A 17491-nucleotide genomic window follows, 5' to 3' on the forward strand; every position below is an offset into this window, starting at 1 on the left:
CAAGGCCAAAAAGTTTATTCAGAATTTTGCGGGAGTTAACATTTTGTGAACACTACATCTTCACATTAACCAAGGACAATATTGTCATAACGCAATAAACTGCAAAAGGGTTTGTCTCACTGATCGACATGAAGTTTTAAAAAAAAAACTGACATAGCGTACCGATATATACAAAAGCCTATTAGGGTCACAATTTTTTTTTATCTCGTAATTATATTGGTCATACATCAGTTCACAGGCTCTATTGATAACATCAGTCTTAAAATTAGGATGTAACATTTAGTTTTTTATCCAGATTTCTACAGCTTCAGAAAAAAAAATCAACCAAATAACTATATGAATGAATGGAAGAGCTTTTTACTTTCTTGATTCCTAAATTGATTATAACTTCACAGGAGGACTCTAGGTGTATCTATTTTAGATGGGAGTAACACGCTTTTTGGATGTGAGATCAAGGGAACTCAAGGTTAAATATAAGGGTAAAAATAGGGATGTCGGATAATTAAGGTTAAAAAAAAGAAGGTAAACAGCTGAGAAGTGAATAAATATTTGCATCCCCCTCTTATGACTGTTGATCACATGTTTACCTTTTTTAACCGAAACTTTATCTAATGGTTTCGGAGTAGATTTTGGTGCTGTGCATAGAATACAACATACATCTACACTCTACTTTTAAAATTCTGAGAATTTCCTAGGCCCGTTGTTTTTATATTTACCTGTAGGAAACTCGACACTTTGGTTATATTATTATAGTGTAGACAGGGAAGTATTTAGCGTACAGTATATCTTACATCCTTTCACCAGGACAATACTGGCGACATGATAAAACATCGTTTTTGATATGGATTTTATCTTCCGAAATTGTTCTCATACATAAAGGTAGGGAAAGGATCAACTGTCTAGCATATGATTTTAGGGGTTCAAAGAAAGTTAAGGAAAACAATATGTAAAGCTTTTTGTTTGCGTGATTATGTACATTAGAAATTATTTAGAAATTACTTGACACAAAAAAAGCCTTTAAAGTTAGTGTATTTATAGATTTGATACGAAATTTAATCCAAGTACGTCGCATATACTTTATATATTAGATATTTATAAAAAAAAAAATGAAATTTGATTTAGCTAAATTAAATACATATTTAAAGATTTGACGTTAACCTACATATGATTATCATTTATAGTCTTGTTTTGTAAACTTTAAATTAAATTAAAAACCAAATAAAGAAGACAATTTTCAGATTCTTTCAAACGTTTAATTTTACCTTTTTGTGAACAAAATGCACCAGTAGTTCGATATAATTTTTCATCTTCATCAAAACAATTGGTAAATACTGAATTAAACCGAACGCAAGTAATAACAGCACGATTTATAAAATGTGTTTCGAAAAAAAGAAATCTAACTACAAAACGCAAAAAACTGAGAAATGAAGTATCACGAAAGTGTTCATATAAAAGCTGACAAACAGAACATCCGAAATAAGTAGTTCAGTTGTTGATGTTGTTTATGCTAGCACATACCATATACAGAAAACGATGGTATCATTCCCTAATTGTTCATGAATTTAAGAAATCTTACATAAAGTTACGTATTATTAAGCTCGAATAGAGTATAGAAATATATAGGCACCTGGTCTATTACTGTCAGAGCACAAGAGCCATGTTGAAATGGCTTTCTTTTGAATATAGGTAATACATATGCATGTATATTAATAAGAGTTGGTCGTCACTTCCGGTCGATTTTTACGCTTAACCAAGAACTGTTTTCTGAGAGTGCTATTACTTGAATCATAAAAAGAATATAAAAAGCGGGAGATGTGGTACGATTACATATGAGACAACTAACCACTAGAGGAATGATATTAACTGTTGGTTACCGTACGGCTTCAAATAATTCTAATTTAGCAAATTGCCTTATAAAACCTATAAAAGCTATAAAAGGCTCCGGGGCCACAATTGGAAAAAATCAGACCAGTAAACCAAGGGCCTGGTTTATGATAAAACAATAAACGAAAAACAAATATGATAAAGAGCAACTAACGACGACCATCCAATTCCTCAAAATATAAGCCTTGTACAAATGTATCTCTCTGTAGTTTTAAAGGTTCATCGCTTGAGACAGACACGTTACGTATATAATGTGAAGGGGTTACAGAAAATCCTCCACCTTACCCGTCAGTGTGGTGTAAAACCTCTTTAAAATGTTTTAAAGGCAGAAAGAACTCATTTATCTAATTAGCTCGATAGAAAGCACAAAAATCGACTAACACCTTAAGAATATATACTTTGGTGTTTGCACTACTTTGTATAAAGCAAGCGTAGTTTGAGATAATAATGATAAATTTCCATCGAACTTGTGAAAGATGCCATAATGTATGACACTATAATAATTGAAAGCTTTCATATTCTTGGAATATTCATTGTTGATCCACTCATGTCATAATTGTACACTTCTATATAAACAATATTTTCTTCTGAGTAGTTTCAAGCTTCGTTGTATCAAGGAAATATTTCTGTTTTCTCCATTATAATTCATACTTGTAATATATACCTTCCCATGTTAAGTATGTACTCGACAAATTTTGAGAATAATATGTTTTTTCTATGTCGCGCCTGTTATGTGGTCTTCAAAGGATATATCTCTGACGACAATGACAGCTGTGTAAAACAAAACAAAAACATTGAAACCTCTATTCCAAGGTAAAAAAAAAAGAGGACAGGTAATATTTTGTATTAAGGGAAACGGCAAAGATAAATAAACAATAGTTAACAAAACATTTTATACAGTTTATGATATATATCGGGAGTGTCGTGGTTGGGTGTGTGTGTGTGCGCAGTTAATTAACCCACATCAGCAATATCATTTTTGTAATTCACATTTCAAAAACAAATCAACACAGTCGCCAAAATGTTACTGGAGAAACGAAAGTGAAAAAAGATCCTAACTTCTACATGCATGTCAATTCTCTGCTTGGAATCACCTGCATACAGATAGAGAAATAGATCGGAGATTATTGGGGCATAGTTCATTGTCAGTCCAGAGTTGTTTTTTTATATAGGTTAACCTTTCCATTTTATGACACTTAGTTGAAGTACTACTTTTTTATAAATCTTATCTATGTATTGTTAAATGAATTCTTGTCGATATCCGTTTAATGTAAAATATCAAACTTTGTTGTATACAAACAGTATGAATTAATTGAATCAAAAACTTTACGGCACACGGTTAACACACGTATGAATTCTGTACCCTCATTTTAATATTGGCAATGCATTTTATAAGGCCATGCTTTAGTTTAAACAGTCGATGGTTTTTTTTTTCTTTCTCTTTTTGGAGCCACAATTTACAATCAATTATTTTGTCAAGATTTGATTTTATGGTATTCTGAAGCATAGATATGATTAAGTATTTCTCATAAACTTGAATATATTTGAGGTAGTTAATAAACACAACTTTCCAAATACCTATATAATAATTAATTATATACAATGTACATTGTAGTTGAAATTCAGACCAAATACATTTAACTGCAGGTTGATTGCTGCTACGTAGATTCGAAAATGTTGATCACGTGAGCCTAGAACGAAGCAGCTCAAACAATAAGAGTTTAATGAACTGTCCAACATCTACATGCCGAGAAGATTAAAAAAAACATCATTTTTATCATGGGATTTATAAGGAAATTATCTTTTAGTCTTATGCTGTACTTAATCTCCATTGCAGTAGAAAGTACTTTAAGCCAAACCAGCCATTACACTAAGATTTCTACATTACGGCAAATGATCGTTTCAAAGGAAACGATATATGTAGGAGGTGTTGGCGGTATTGTGTCTTATCATAGAGAAAACATGACGGAAAAGTCGTTTGCAATTAATAATTCCAACGTTTGGTTATTGCTTTATGATGAGGAAAATGAAAAAATTATACAGTGTAACCAAACTAATATTAACATTAGCCAATGTTCGAAACTGGATATAAATTTACAGATGACTGGAATCGAAAGCAGTAATATGTCAGTCGATATACGATACCTTCCGATCTACAGTATGCTCTATGTAAAAGAAATAAACACAAGCATTGCAGTTATTGGTGCTAATTCTGCAGAAGTACAGACCACATCGTATGGAGTTTTGTCTTTTAACTTGACAGATTTTACCTTGTTTAATACCACATCATTTCGAAAAGGATCAATGAATATTGAACGTGCTGAGAGAGAAAAAATAACTCTTGCTTTCAAATCATCATTTTATCATGCACAGCATGTTTACTTTTTCTTTAGAGTGCATGTACACAACAAGTCTGAATCTTCAAGAATAGGTAAACTTTGTCTCAATTACAAAAACAACTACAATAAATCTGGATACTACCACTCATATGAAGATATGAATATTACGTGTAAACATAATGAAATGAACTTAACAGCAATAGAAAATGTCATAGATGAGGGTGAATTTGTCATATTTCTTTTCCTTCAAAACAACTCGAGTGTCATCTGTGTACGTTCCTGGGTCAATATAGAAAAAGATTATAATGTATCCAGGAGGTTGCAATTAGTATGTGGAACCTCTGCTAACGAAGATGGAGAATATTTCAAACCAGACATTGAGCGTGGAACCTCTGAAAATTGCTTCGAAAATAAAACATATTGCAATAAGGCAACTGATGTAAGTAAACATATAGTATAAAATTTGTTGGGAAACCGCATAAATGATATTCAAAGTTAAGGGTGTTCGCTTGTCATGTTTTGGAATTTTTGTCAGATTTTCTAAATCCTCTAGTTTTATCCATTTGAATCCTTTAAAAACAAATTGCCAACAAACCCACATATATCTTTTTATATATCTTGTACATATATAATTATAAGCCATCTGTTAAAGTCTTGTAAAATCTATGTTATTTTTTTATAGTTTTTTTTTTAAACTTTTTTGAATTTGTCAATAATCAATCTTAGAAAAATCAAGAGAGAACATTTTCCAGCTAAAATTTCAATGGCTTATATCTCGAAAACAAACACACGGACCTATATATATTTCTCTCTCTTTTGGTTCCTTTATCAAGCCTCTATCGTTATATAATTGTGTTATGAAAAGCGTGTTATTTTGAAACTGAGGTAGCGAACTTCCTTAAGTAACTTATTTCGCTTCTATGAAATGATTATGATAAATTATATAGTATGTATCCAACCAAGCACCCAACCTCGACCTAAAAAATATAAAAATACGAAATACACAGGTGAGAATCTCTAGTTTAATTGGTTAATGAGGGATACAGTATACGGGTTGTAAAGAAATATTTATTATTTGTGGTATTTTACTTGCCTTTCGTTTTATTTCTTTCATCTTTTATTTCTTCTGAATTTGGAAAACAATACAGAAATTGATAAACAGGTGCAGAAGAGTCAGGACCAGTGGGGAACTGAGTCACTGCTCATGTCTCGTGTCATGAACTTTTAGAAAACTAACCTTTTCCATTATTAATATGTGCTATCAGAATATCTATTTCACACATTTGGCACAAAATAATGTGTATCATAATGTTTAAACATTTTGGATCTTATTGTTGCATTCTAGTGAACATAGTTACCAAATGTTTGATTTAAACTATAAGCCACCATCGTCAGATTCGTCAAAAACATGTTGTATTTCTCATGATTTTTGAGAATCAAAATCATAATCGTCACTTTTTGTTTTTTGTTTGTTTGTTTGTTTGTTTTTTTTTTTTTTTTTTTGCTTTTTGTAGCTTTTGCCTCTTATCAGCTCGATTTTGGTCAGTCTCTTGCTCTTTCTATTCCTCTTGTTCAGGACTCTTCTGCATCTGTTTGGCATTTTGTGTGTTTTCCTCTGGCTGTGGATTACCTACTAATAACTTTTTTTTCCCATGAACATGAGTACGTATGTTACACTCGAGACATGAGCAGTCACTGTGACTCCTGAGCGGAGACCGGTACAATTTTCTTTTTTCGTACTAAAATTGCAGGTCCTGCAAAAAATGTCAAATAACTAGAATAATATCAAACATGAAATGGCTTTTTTTTTCATTTTGCATAGTTCGATAAGGTAAATTGCAGACTTGGAACTCAAAACACACAAAATGTATAAGGTATCTTTAAATATTTTTTCTTACAAAAATATATTGCAATGCTAATTTATGTTAGTCTATGTCAGTCATATTGGCAACTACAAGCTGGTCGAACAAAAAACGTGAATAAAGGTGCACTTGAAATGAATGAATAGTTGCACTCTGATAAATTTTACTATCTTCTTTTTTTTCGAATTGGAAAGTTTCCAGACACTCAAAAATGTTAAAATAAAACCATACGCATTTTTTTTTTATAAAAGAATTGAAAAAGTCGCCCACCCCAAAATTTATAGGCTTACGATACAGTAAAGATACCATGGTTATCTTTTCTGGGATTGTACTATAGAGTACACTTACGATAGTGTCCATGGCAAGAAAAGGTTTATCTGCAAATACATTTTTGTACCCTTGGTTTTTTTCTTCTAAGTTGGCTTACTATTTTTTTCTGATATGTGTTGTTTAAGACCTTTTTCCTTGTCAATAAACATGATCTTAGTTGATTATTAAATGATGGAAAAGGACTAACTAATTGCCAAAAATCGACTCTTGTGAAAACTTGTCAAGAAATTTCAGGCAAAAATTTTGTATTTGGGATAATTTTGTCATATTTTGTTACCCTCTACATAATTCTTAGACAATTTTATAAGCGCATCATTTCACTTAAATTCTGGTAATTGCCTGTATGCAAAACCTTAACAGGCAATTTATTTTGAAATAATTTCCTTTTCTGTAGAAGAATGATACTTTTTTGCAATAAAAAACAACACTTCTTATAAGATATTTTGCTGGTACCTCTTTTGTGTATTTTTGTTCGGGGGGCACACAGCACTTCAATCCAGTAATAGGATGGGATGAGTAGTTCAGACATCCAGTCACCCATTTCATATATTATGAATATTAAAAAAGCATACCAGTATTCATTGACTAAATAAACATATACATGTAAGCAAACATAGTTACGATATTTCATGGTACGTCATTTGATCTTTGGTGTAGAGAGGTCTTATTGGCAATTATACCACATCTTCATATTTCATATTGACATATTAGTATTTATGGTTTTGTCTTTTAACTAGCTTTCATTAACTGCGAGTACTCTAAATCGTATTGTTGTGTTAATTTGACATGGAGACACAATTTGTGATGCATTTTTGTTATTCAATGCTTAAATATTTTGTGTTACATCTCGTATCCCTATTTTAATGCTGTCTTTGATAAGCATTTAGTATGACGATAAATTTCTTTTCTGTTCTCGTTTGTATACTGTGCACAACAAGTTTATTTGTTTTGTAAAATGTAAAATATTTCCGAATACACGTAACAACAAAATCATTATACTAATAACTTTTCTTGTGTACATTATTTTTTCAACACCAGTTTGTCCTAGGTTAGAGATGTCTCTATTTGTTATTGTTTCAAATATTTTGTATGCCCCATTTATGGGCATTCTGTTTTCTGGTCTGTGGGTCCGTTCGTCCGTTCGTTCGTTCGTCTGTTCGTCCGTCCGTCCGTTCGTTCCGCTTCAGGCTAAAGTGTTTGGTCGAGGTAGTTTTTGATGATGTTGAAGTCCAATCAACTTGAAACTTAGTACACATGTTCCTTATGATATGATCTTTTTAATTTAAATCCCAAATCAGAGATTTTCCCCCATTTTCACGGTTCATTGACCATAGAAAATGACAGTGCGGATTGGGCACTTGTGTTCTATGAACACATTCTTGTTTATTGATATTGTGTTGATATTTTGTCATATATCATATTTATTCGTTCAGTGTATGTTTACTTGTTCTTGTCTATACCCCTATTTGGACGAGTTTCGTAATTTCAATTGAAATTTTATAGTGTCTTTTTATCTTGTAACTGTTTCAGATTAGTGTGAAAGCTTGCTCCTGTCAAAACGTGTTAACCTGCTGCATTTTTATGCTTCTCACTTAAACCAGGAGCCTGTTCAGTGGTTGTCGTTTGTTGGTGTGGTTATAATGTGTTTCTCGTTTTTTATATAAATTAAATTGTTGGTTTTCCTGTTTGATTTTTTTTACAGTTGCTTGTCATTTTGGGGTACTGTATGGCTTGCTGTTCAGTGAAAGCCAGGTTTAGTGTTCAGGGCCGTACTTTAAACTTTAATTGTTTACTTTTGCAAATTGTTACTTGGATGGAGAGTTGTCTCATCGGCACTCAAACCACATCTTCTTATTTCTATATGCATGTTTCTCTTGCATTTACGACTGTTGATTTGATGGAGTCGGTAATAAAAACTACATGTTTGATAGTTTCAAAAACTTTTGAATTGAAAAGTTACCTTGGCATATAAATGATCCCACTCCCTCGACCTTATCATATATCATATAAACTGAAATAGTGACCTATCAATGAGGCTCATTCTTACCATTTTCTACCTCAGGAATGGACTATTTTAGCTGTAGTTGGCAAAACTTTGTCGTTTGTTGGTGTTGTTATATGTGTTTCTCGTTTTTTATATAGATTAAATTGTTGGTTTTCCTGTTTGATTTTTTTTTACAGTTGCTTGTCATTTTGGGGTACTGTATGGCTTGCTGTTCAGTGAAAGCCAGGTTTAGTGTTCAGGGCCGTACTTTAAACTTTAATTGTTTACTTTTGCAAATTGTTACATGTACTTGGATGGAGAGTTGTCTCATCGGCACTCAAACCACATCTTCTTATTTCTATATGCATGTTTCTCTTGCATTTACGACTGTGGATTTGATGGAGTCGGTAACAAAAACTACATGTTTGATAGTTTCAAAAACTTTTGAATTGAAAAGTTACCTTGGCATATAAATGATCCCACTCCCTCGACCTTATCATATATCATATAAACTGAAATTATAGTGACCTATCAATGAGGCTCATGCTTACCATTTTCTACCTCAGGAATGGACTATCTTAGCTGTAGTTGGCAAAACTTTTAGGAATTTTTGGTCCTCAATGCTCTTCAACTTCGTACTTTATTTGGCCTTTTATAACATTTTAGATTCGAGCGTTACTGATGAGTCTTTTGTAGACGAAAATATTAAATTTTATTCCTGGTATCTATGATGAGTTTAATTATATTACATGGTAGTTTTTTTAACGATATACAGGTACCACGTCCACTTGTATTTTTTGTCTATCTGATGAGTTAAGCCTTTTTCAACTGATTTTTATAGTTCGTTCTTATGTTGTACTGTTATACCACTGTCCCAGGTTAGGGGAGGGTTGGGATCCCGCTAACATGTTTAACCCCGCCACATTATTTATGTACGTGCCTGTCCCAAGTCAGGAGCCTGTAATTCAGTGGTTGTCGTTTGTTTATGTGTTACATATTTGTTTTTCGTTCATTTTTTTACATAAATAAGGCCGTTAGTTTTCTCGTTTGAATTGTTTTACATTGTCTTATCGGGGCCTTTTATAACTGACTATGCGGTATGGGCTTTGCTCATTGTTGAAGGCCGTACGGAGACCTATAGTTGTTAATGTTTGTGTCATTTTGGTCTTTTGTGGATAGTTGTCTCATTGGCAATCATACCACATCTTCTTTTTATGTACAAGAAGTATTTTTTAATGCCGTCTTGGTTTTTTGTGTGTTTCCTTTTGTGTTTTTTTTTATTTAGCATGGTAAGAAACCACTTATTTCTTTCATTTCTCTTATATTGAAAATCAAACAACTAATCTGACATAACGTTTACATGTCACAAAAAAAATTGTAAGGCTTATTTTAGGATTATTACGTTTATTTCTATATGCTGGTGATTATAATTAAGAAATGCTTTAATTACACAAGCCGGAAACTATAAATTATATCTCTCATTGGTTAATAATTTAAAAATAATTTCATAGAATTCGATATTGATGAAAAATATATGACATGTACATGAACATTCTAAGTTTGGTACAGCATATATGATTTCAGCTTTGTAAAGAACTCGAAGGCGACTTTTGTGATATGAAACATTATCATACTCTAGTCAGTGGTAAAGGAATTGACAACATGGACAACATCTACGACATCGACAAAACAATTACAGCCATGGATATTCTTCAAACTAGTAATTACTCGGTATTATATTTTGGAACAGTAGATGGTCTACTTGGCAGGGTATGTTTATTTTCAACAGGCAAAATAGAGTATATAAGTAGCTACTAAAAAAAACCTTCGTCGTTTCTATGTTTTGCATGTCCTGTTACTGAAATAAAAAAAAAGTATACTTAAGTGGCCTCTTTTTGGTGAACCACTTAAATCTGTAAATCAAATAACACACCTCAGATGTTCACAATAATAATTAATATGTCATCAATAATGTTTCTGATTTTTTCAAATATAACTTAATAGAATCAAATAAATTGACAGTTTTCGGCCAAGTTACGAAGTGTTTTATCATAAAAATACCGTTTGCACAAGTTTTCAATTTATCTATAATTCCATAATTAAGCAAAACACTTAGATATCCAGTCGACGACATGGGTGTCTATTAAGTTAGATCTAAAAATGAATAGCCTCCGATATTTTTTCAAATACCATGGACGTATCAATATATTTGTTTATAAATTTTCGTTTCTGCCCTTCCATTATGTGTATCAAAAAAAAGATCCCACAAATTGGTAACAATTTCATTGAAAAGAGCAAATCGAGTGCACCTTTTATGTCAGAGTATGTTTGAATATTTTGTCTTGAAAACGTTTAAGGTTCATCATAAGGAATTGAAAAATATGGCCGTGTTTACACCTCCAAAATTACTATGAGTACAGACAAACTGGTACATCCAGGAAATTTTTAAGGCATGGCAGGCCTAGGAACTAGATATTTAAAAGTTATATGAAGTCTACGTTTCAGAAAATTAAAAACTTACCTGGATTTTGATGTTCATTTTTTTCCAGTCTGCAGAAGATAGCAAAATAAACAAACACCCGAGTTTCATTTGATACGGTCCACCCAGTTACACAGTTTAAACCTGTTAAATCACCTATTGTTTACAGGTGTCTATTGTCCATCTATTGTCCATTTAAATCAATACTACTCACAACATTGATTATATGAGGGAAGCTTCTCAATCGTTTTCACTACTTAGTTAATTTTTGCACCTTCTGCAGGAACGAAAAAAAATGGATAGCAAAATCTAGAAAAGTTTATAATTTTCTGAATCATAAAATGCATTTAAAATTTATATATCTAGTTCCTGCCATCCCTTAAAACTGTTGCAGGTGTATAGGTTAGTCTGTACTCAGAGTAAAATTTGGGGTGTGAATACGGCAAAATGGCCGTATTTAGTAAAATTTGGGGCCGTATTCACACCCCAAATTTTACTCTGAGTACAGACTAACCTATACACCTGCAACAGTTTTAAGGGATGGCAGGAACTAGATATATAAATTTTAAATGCATTTTATGTTTCAGAAAATTATAAACTTTTCTAGATTTTGCTATCCATTTTTTTTCGTTCCTGCAGAAGGTGCAAAAATTAACTAAGTAGTGAAAACGATTGAGAAGCTCCCCTATAATCAATGTTGTGAGTAGTATTGATTTAAATGGACAATAGATGGACAATAGACACCTGTAAACAATAGGTTATTTAACAGGTTTTAACTGTGTAACTGAGTGGACCGTATCAAATGAAACTCGGGTGTTTGTTTATTTTGCTATCTTCTGCAGACTGGAAAAAAATGAACATCAAAATCCATGTAAGTTTTTAATTTTCTGAAACGTAGACTTCATATAACTTTTATATATCTAGTTCCTGCCATGCCTTAAAACTTTCCTGGATGTACCAGTTTGTCTGTACTCATATTAATTTTGGAGGTGTAAACACGGCCATATTTTTCAATTCCTTATGATGAACCTTAAAGCAAGAGTATCTGATAATTCATCTCGCTTCAAATTCTATCATTTTTATATATAAACGCTACAGTTAGAAGTTATTATAACATAAAAAAAGAACAGTACAAAAAAATGAAATATATGGGTCAAGCGAAATACCTTTCTAATGAATCACAAAAACAGAGCAGGTGTGTTCGAATAGTAATTTTTTACTAAAAGTACTTGACGACAGACTGTTAAGTTAGATCTTAGAAATGCATATCTTCGAAAAACTTTAATTTTTGTGTATGATAAGTAGGGTTTATATAGTCTTCAGCCACTGATATTTTTAGTCTGCTCTTCCACAAAATATTTAATTATGATTTTTTCAAAGTGTTTTATGAATTTTCAAAAATTCCACCTGAAAACCGATCAGACAATAGTTTCAAGTTGACTGAATGCATCTTTCTTTTAATTTTAACTAAATAAATGCTGAATGCTAATAGATACATTTGCCTTTCAAAATACAACTGGCATATAAGTATCGTAATGGTGCTATGTGGATAACTTTATAGGTTTTCAAGAGTTAAATTGGCAGCACGTCATCCCTACAATGGCTTCTATTTTTTAGAATTGTAAAAATGAACTGGCGTAATTGGGAGATAACTTTGACGAAGTAGAATCCTGGCTGTACATTATTTTCTTTATTATCGTTCAAGACATGCTATCAGAATGAACCTAATGGGAATGACCGGAGTCTTAGCGATTTTGAAACTGATAATTATCATGACCATTGTCTTTATTGAGCTCAGAAAGTATTCGGAAAAATTTGCACGGAGTAACCTTTGTCCTGGAACTATAAAATTGTATTTTGAAATCATGAATATTGTGCCTAAAATTTAAGAAAAGATAAAGACGTTTATTGCAACAAAAATAATTGTGACCCCTATTTGAAAGATTGATGACTTTTGATGAGAAGCTAGTTGTTCACTGGCAGAAGAAGTAACACGAAGTATAAATTAGATAATTTTGTTTAAAAATTATATTGATAAAAATTAAACAGTAAGTTCTACACCAGACTCAATCAAAATGTAGCAAACAATAAGCCAGCGAACAATAAGAAAATGTGCCAACATGATCATGCCTAAAAACCGAAGATTTGCAATAACACAAAACGTCCTTTTAAATCTGATAACAATAATTTCCAGTACGAAGACGAAATGCAATTCCATTTTTAATTAACACAGCATAAATTAATAAGTAACTGTTATTCGTCTATTTGATACAATTTTTTTCTTCATTTCAGCTAATCCTTTCTCTTCTTGGTGTTATCTGATTAGAGATGGGTTTGGTGTCTTTATAATAAAATTTATAACAACACCTCACACTAAACTAGTGTGTACGTTCTACTGCAATTTTGACAATATGTGCTTTGATATCCCATTATACCATGTTACATTCATGTGATACAAAGTATAAACTTTTTCTCTAACTAAGTTTTAAATATTTACCATGTTTGTAGGTCTATTTACAACTTGGTGGAGAACATGAAAACCTTACAACAAAGTTTGTGTCTGTAGCCAGTTCGAAGATTATTAATATCAAAGTTGAACAGAACAGTGTATATTTTATAACCGAAAAGAAGGTACGATACTATTCTAGTATTATTAATATGTAATGCAAAACTGCATAATTGTTTATTTCATAGATAAAGAATATGTTTCTGCATTGAAATCACTTTAAATTTTGTATGGACATTGTGCAATATCATGTCTTGCTGTTATATTTATGATGATGTTTTATAACGTCGTCTTTCAGAGTATATGACGACATTATTTCATACCAGTAGATAGTTCTTGAAATGATTTATGTTCCATTTGTTCACTGGTTGTTAATCGTGATTGAAAGGATACCACGTTTTAGAAACTTTAAAACTAGTTGAGAACCATATGTTAAAGTGCGAGTCAGGAACCTTGTCACTGATCTTCCTCATGTTGTTCGTTTATATTAGCATTGGTATCGAAGGAAGTCTCTTTAAAATTTATTCACACTGGTTTTTTTTTAATTTTTGACGAATCAGAGTTTGGTATATTTATAGATACGTATCTTCTATTATATCAATAGATATAGGAAGATGTGGTATGAGTGCCAATGAGACAACTCTCCATCCAAATAACAATTTATAAAAGTCAACCATTATAGTTCAATGTACGACCTTCAACACGGAGCCTTTGCTCACACCAAACAACAAGCTATAAAAGAGGGACGAAAGATACCAGAGGGACAGTCAAACTCATAAATCGAAAATAAACTGACAACGCCATGGCTAAAATGAAAAAAAGACAAACAGACAAACAACAGTACACATGACACAACATAGAAAACTAAAGAATAAGCAACACGAACCCCACGAAAAAACTAGGGGTGATCTCAGGTGCTCCGGAGGGGTAAGCAGATCCTGCTCTACATGTGGCACCCGTCGTGTTGCTTATGTGATAACAAATCCGGTAAATAGTCTTATTCGATAGGTCACATTCATGAAAGGGAAGGGGATTGTAGTTACGACGTGAGGAAAATATCCGATATCATTTGTGAAACGGTTATTCCATAACGGTCAACCAACTCGTGATGGCGTCAGTAAAATTTACGAAGCCTTATGATTTCAACTTCACCATTTGGAACTCTTGGTTTAATAGCTTCCTTGTGAGCAGCCACCCTCAATCAAGAAAATCATGATAGAAAATGCAAGCACGGGAATATCGTATCAACTGGGAGATATATACCCCGTATGCAGGTGCTGCTGGAATGTTGCTACTTCATAATTTAAGTTCACAATTGGAAAGCTGAAATCGTCTCTTTTGTCGTAAAGTAATGTTATCAACCGACCCTCATTGTCAATTTCTAGATGTAAGTCAATATATAAGGCAGACTTAACTGTATCTGTAGTATCCTTCATCTATAGTTCGATGGGATAGATGTGTTCCACATAGTCAGCAAATTTTAAATTATTTAGTGAAAGAACATTATCTAGAATGAAATTCAAAACAGTGTGACTGTGGCCATTGATTGACACATTAAATTCATCCATTGACTGGGACAATTTACGTGAACGTTTGTCTGAAACGACCACTGTTCACGACGTACCTACGATAGATATTTAAACTGTGGGGTCACCAAAGGTTTCTTAGCGCCTTTAATTATAAAATAATTAGAAAAATTAATCAGGAATAACCTTTATGTTTTGATTTATATAATATATATAAATTAAAACATCGTGTTATTTCTGATTAATTTTTCGAATTACTTTATTTATGTGTTGAGAACCTTTGGTGACCCCATAGTTTAAGTTTCTTTAAAAAGTACATAGTGAGCAGTGGTCGTTACATACAAACGTTCACCGAAATTTTCTCAGTCAATGCATGAATTTAATGTGCCAATCAATGGCCACAGCTACACTGTTTTGAATTTCATTCTCTATAGCGGAAAGAAGAGTTTAAGAATATCGCTAACTTCTTATCTTTCTTCCTAAGAAGTTCCTCCCTAAGAAAAGGTACTTATATCTACGTTGGCCATTCTGTTTTATGAAACCAAAGAATAGCCTTAAAATTACTAGTGTAAAACCATTCAAACGGGAAAAACCAACGGTCTAATCTATATAAAACTAGAGGCTCTAAAGAGCCTGTGTCGCTCACCTTGGTCTATGTGAATATTAAAGGAAGCAGATGGATTCATTACAAAATTGTGATTTGGTGATGGTGACATCTTACTTTACTGAACATTCTTGCTGCTTAAAATTATCTCTATCTATAATGAACTTGGCCCATTAGTTTCAGTGGAAAATGTTAGTAAAAATTTACAAATTTTATGAAAATTGTTAAAAATTGACTATAAAGAACAATAACTCCTAAGGGGGTCAATTGACCAATTCGTTCATGTTGACTGATTTGTAAATCTTACTTTGCTGAACATTATTGTTGTTTACAGTTTATCTCTATCAATAATAATATTCAAGATAATGACCAAAAACAGCAAAATTTCCTTAAAACTAACAATTCAGGGTCAGCAACCCAACAACGGGTTGTCCGATTCATCTAAAAATTTCAGAGCAGATAAATGTTGACCTGATAAACAATTTTACCCCATGTCAGATTTGCTCTTAATGCTTTGGGTTTTGAGTTATAAGCCAAAAACTGCATTTTACCCCATGTTCTATTTTTAGCCATGGCGGCCATCTTGGTTGGATGGTCGGGTCACCGGACACATTTTTCCAAACTACTAACCCAAAAGATGATTGTGGCCAAGTTTGGATTAATTTGGCCAATGAGTTTCAGAGGAGAAGATTTTTCTAAAAGATTACTAAGATTTACGAAAAATGGTTAAAAATTGACTATAAAGGGCAATAACTCCTAAAGGGGTCAACTGACCAATTCAGTCATGTTGACTTATTTGTAAATCTTACTTTGGTGAACATTATTGCTGTTTATAGTTTATCTATAATAATATTCAAGATAATAACCAAAAAGAATAATATTTCCTTAAAATTACTAATTCAGGGCCAGCAACCCAACAACGGGTTGTCCGATTCATCTGAAAATTTCAGGGCAGATAGATCTTGAACTGATAAACAATTTTACCCCATGTCAGATTTGCTCTAAATGCTTTGGGTTTTGAGTTATGAGCCAAAAACTGCATTTTATCCCATGTTCTATTTTTAGCCATGGCGGCCTTCTTGGATTGATGGCCGGGTCACCGGACACATTTTTCAAACTGCTAACCCAAAAGATGATTGTGGCCAAGTTTGGATTAATTTGGCCCAGTAGTTTCAGAGGAGAAAATTTTTGTAAAATATTACTAAGATTTACGAAAAATGGTTAAAAATTGACTATTAATGGCAATAACTCCTAAAGGGGTCAACTAACCATTTCAGTCATGTTGACTTATTTGTAAATCTTACTTTGCTGAACATTATTGCTGTTTACTGTTTATCTCTATCTATAATAATATTCAAGATAATAACCTAAAACAGCAAAATTTCCTTAAAATTACTAATTCAGGGGCAGCAACCCAACAACGGGTGATCCAATTCATCTGAAAATTTCAGGGCAGATAGATCTTAACCTGTTTAACGATTCTACCTCAGTCAGATTTGCTCTAAATGCTTTGGTTTTTGAGTTATAAGCCAAAAACTGCATTTTACCCCTATGTTCTATTTTTAGCCATGGCGGCCATCTTGGATGTTTGGCCGGGTCACCGGACACATTTTATAAACTAGATACCCCAATGATGATTGTGGCTAAGTTTAGTTTAATTTGGCCCAGTAGTTTCAGAGGAGAAGATTTTTGTAAAAGTTAACGACGACGACGGACGACGACGGACGACGGACGACGCCGGACGCCAGACGCCAAGTGATGAGAAAAGCTCACTTGGCCTTTTAGGCCAGGTGAGCTAAAACGAGAAACGAGAAACATTTATACATTACATACGACAACTACTGTACATCAGATTCCTGACTGTAGTTTTTTGTCGCTTGATTGTTGTATTGTTGACGTATACCCAACATATTCTTTTTCAGATTATTCTAAACAAATGAAAAATACACAGTTACAAAATGTATCCCAAACACCATA

The 17491-nt window shown here is 32.6% G+C and overlaps 1 protein-coding gene across 3 annotated transcripts in view; it reads left to right on the forward strand.

Annotated features, from left to right (window-relative positions):
• The first annotated feature begins 767 nt into the window (after window positions 1–767).
• LOC143080626 (plexin-A2-like) overlaps window positions 768–17491 on the forward strand; it is a 137934-nt gene continuing 121210 nt past the window's right edge. For 2 of the 3 annotated variants that reach the window (XM_076256573.1, XM_076256559.1), the window contains exons 1-4: window positions 768–879; window positions 3532–4662; window positions 9984–10169; window positions 13387–13509. In XM_076256573.1, the coding sequence (XP_076112688.1) occupies window positions 3664–4662; window positions 9984–10169; window positions 13387–13509 (1308 nt within the window). In that variant the 5' untranslated portion in view covers window positions 768–879; window positions 3532–3663. Of the gene's footprint in view, window positions 880–3499; window positions 4663–9983; window positions 10170–13386; window positions 13510–17491 lie in introns of all 3 variants that reach the window. The other variant, XM_076256565.1, reaches the window with a different exon arrangement.

The sequence above is a fragment of the Mytilus galloprovincialis genome, chromosome 1 (assembly GCF_965363235.1).
Source record: "Mytilus galloprovincialis chromosome 1, xbMytGall1.hap1.1, whole genome shotgun sequence".
NCBI classification, from domain to species: domain Eukaryota; kingdom Metazoa; phylum Mollusca; class Bivalvia; order Mytilida; family Mytilidae; genus Mytilus; species Mytilus galloprovincialis.